The sequence below is a fragment of the Chionomys nivalis genome, chromosome 5 (assembly GCF_950005125.1).
Source record: "Chionomys nivalis chromosome 5, mChiNiv1.1, whole genome shotgun sequence".
NCBI classification, from domain to species: Eukaryota; Metazoa; Chordata; class Mammalia; order Rodentia; family Cricetidae; genus Chionomys; species Chionomys nivalis.
The window spans coordinates 85,493,544-85,495,849 of NC_080090.1; the positions used below are offsets into that span (position 1 = coordinate 85,493,544).

Genomic DNA, 2,306 nt, shown 5'->3' on the forward strand with positions numbered 1-2,306 from the left:
CGAAATGCCAAAAAGAACCAGTGAAAGAAACACAGTTTGGTCATGAAGTCAGAGCCATCTCTGGCCCTGACCAGCTAAACTGATCAATTCCTGAGCAGGGAGAAATTAACCAATGCCCAGTCTCCCTGGGAAAACTCCGCCCCTAAGAAGCCCTATATAAACCTCTCTACCCTTCAGTTAAGAGCTACCCTTAAGCTGCAGAGAGGCAGCCTCTCTCCTAGACTCCTTCTTCCCTAATAAATCTCTTTCTCAAGAGAGTTTTGGGTGACGACCTTCACTCACAGAGCAGAAACCTGGCTAGGATGTTCCTTAGGAGCCTGAGCTGAAAAATCTTGCTGAGATGCTCACTAGGGGGCCTCAGCAACATGGAGCAGAACAGAAGAACCTTGCTAGGATGCTCCTTAAGGGGACTGAGCAAGGCCAGCAGAGGAGAACTAACAACTTTTCAATGGAGCCAGGGAGATTGCTACATTTCTGCAGGGGGCTTTCCTTAGCAGAATGTTAGCAGAAGAAACATCTTGGGCTGGAGAAGAAGCAGATAGCTTTGCTAAGACACTCCTGTAAGGGAACAGAGCAGAGCTCAGCTGTGGCTGTAGGGGCTGTTCAAGGAGAGGAGCAGGATTCCTATATCCTGTAGGGAGACCATCCCCCACTGCACCCCAGCTTCAGGTATCCTGGCTTCCTGATAGTCAGAATACCTTTCCCTCCAGGACTGAGCTGCCCCATTGCTGCTCCAGCCTCCAGAGCTGTCCTCTTGCGGCTCTAAGTATATCCTGGCTTCCTGGTAAGTCATGATATCCCAATGCCACTACTGTGCCTCATTCCCCTAATTCTCTATAATGGATCTGTTTTCCCCCGTCCTTCAACTCTAAAATCATGTAGTTCTTCCGTCCTTTTGTTTCTGTTCCCTCTGACAGTGTCTGCTAACTCAGTCCTTAATGGGATCACCTTTGTGCTTCCCTGACTTCTGCCACCTGCTTACACCGGGATTTTTAAGTTGGTTTAGTTTCCTAAAAGAGTTTTATTTGTCTGTCTGTTAAAATAATGGGGCCACAGTATACATGTTTTATGTCTGTGTGAGTATGGGGGTGTGTTTCCACAGTATGCTTGCTTTATTTCTGTGTATATGTGTGTGTGTTTTAAGATCTGTAAAATTTAGCCGGGCGGTGGTGGTGCATACCTTTAATCCCAGCACTCGGGAGGCAGAGGCAGGTGGATCTCTGTGAGTTCAAGGCCAGCCTGGTCTACAAGAGCTAGTTCCATGACAGGAACCAAAAGCTACGGAGAAACCCTGTCTCGAAAATCCAAAGAAAAGCTCTTTCGGCCATCTTCCCGCGCCGCCACCATGGTGCACATGAACGTCCTGGCCGATGCTCTCAAAAGCATCAACAATGCAGAGAAGAGAGGCAAACGCCAGGTCCTCATCAGGCCCTGCTCCAAAGTCATCGTTCGGTTCCTAACCATGATGATGAAGCACGGTTACATCGGTGAATTTGAAATCATTGATGACCACAGAGCTGGGAAGATCGTCGTGAACCTCACAGGCAGGCTGAACAAGTGTGGAGTGATAAGCCCTAGATTTGATGTGCAACTCAAAGACCTAGAAAAATGGCAGAACAACCTGCTCCCGTCCCGCCAGTTTGGCTTCATTGTACTGACCACCTCAGCTGGCATCATGGACCATGAAGAGGCAAGACGAAAGCACACAGGAGGGAAAATCCTGGGATTCTTTTTCTAGAGATGTAAAACATAAATAAAGAGCCTTTATGGAGTGTGAAAAAAAAAAAGAAAGAAAATCCAAAGGAAAAAAAAAGATCTGTAAAATTTATAACTCCAGATTACAATAGCTCTGGAAAAATACAAACACGTGGGTAACGCCCATTTTGACCCCACCACCATCTTGGGTAAGAGCACCCACATGTGCTAGTATTCTTTGAGTTATTAGAGTAATTCCTTTTAGTCTTACATTACTAGCATTGGTAACCTGTAACTAATTCGGTAAAATACATGTCTAAATTTAACTTATATGTCTAGTTTAACTGTAACAGGTAATGGTACCCAATTCTCAAGTGCCTTTACAGATCTAAGAGTATGACATTTAAGAAAAGAACCTTTAACATAGAGACATGCCAGCTCCTACAGCATCCTATAGCTCCTCCAAAAAGATGTGTGATTGCAAAAGACCTTCCACCTTGAGGCTTGCCTTTGGGTTTGAAGCCACCTGTACAGCAAAAAGCTGCCTTCCACCTCTTCAGCTTCCTGGATGCTACACACAGGGAATCGATCTTCTCATCCGGCCCAGACAG

At 46.0% G+C, this 2,306-nt stretch overlaps 1 protein-coding gene across 1 annotated transcript; it reads left to right on the forward strand.

The window, feature by feature from the left end:
• The first annotated feature begins 1,329 nt into the window (after positions 1–1,329).
• Positions 1,330–1,771, forward strand: LOC130874768 (40S ribosomal protein S15a-like). Its single transcript, XM_057770247.1, has one exon. It carries the CDS (start codon positions 1,346–1,348, stop codon positions 1,736–1,738), a length of 393 nt encoding a protein of 130 aa, XP_057626230.1. The 5' UTR covers positions 1,330–1,345; the 3' UTR covers positions 1,739–1,771.
• Positions 1,772–2,306: the final 535 nt, after the last annotated feature.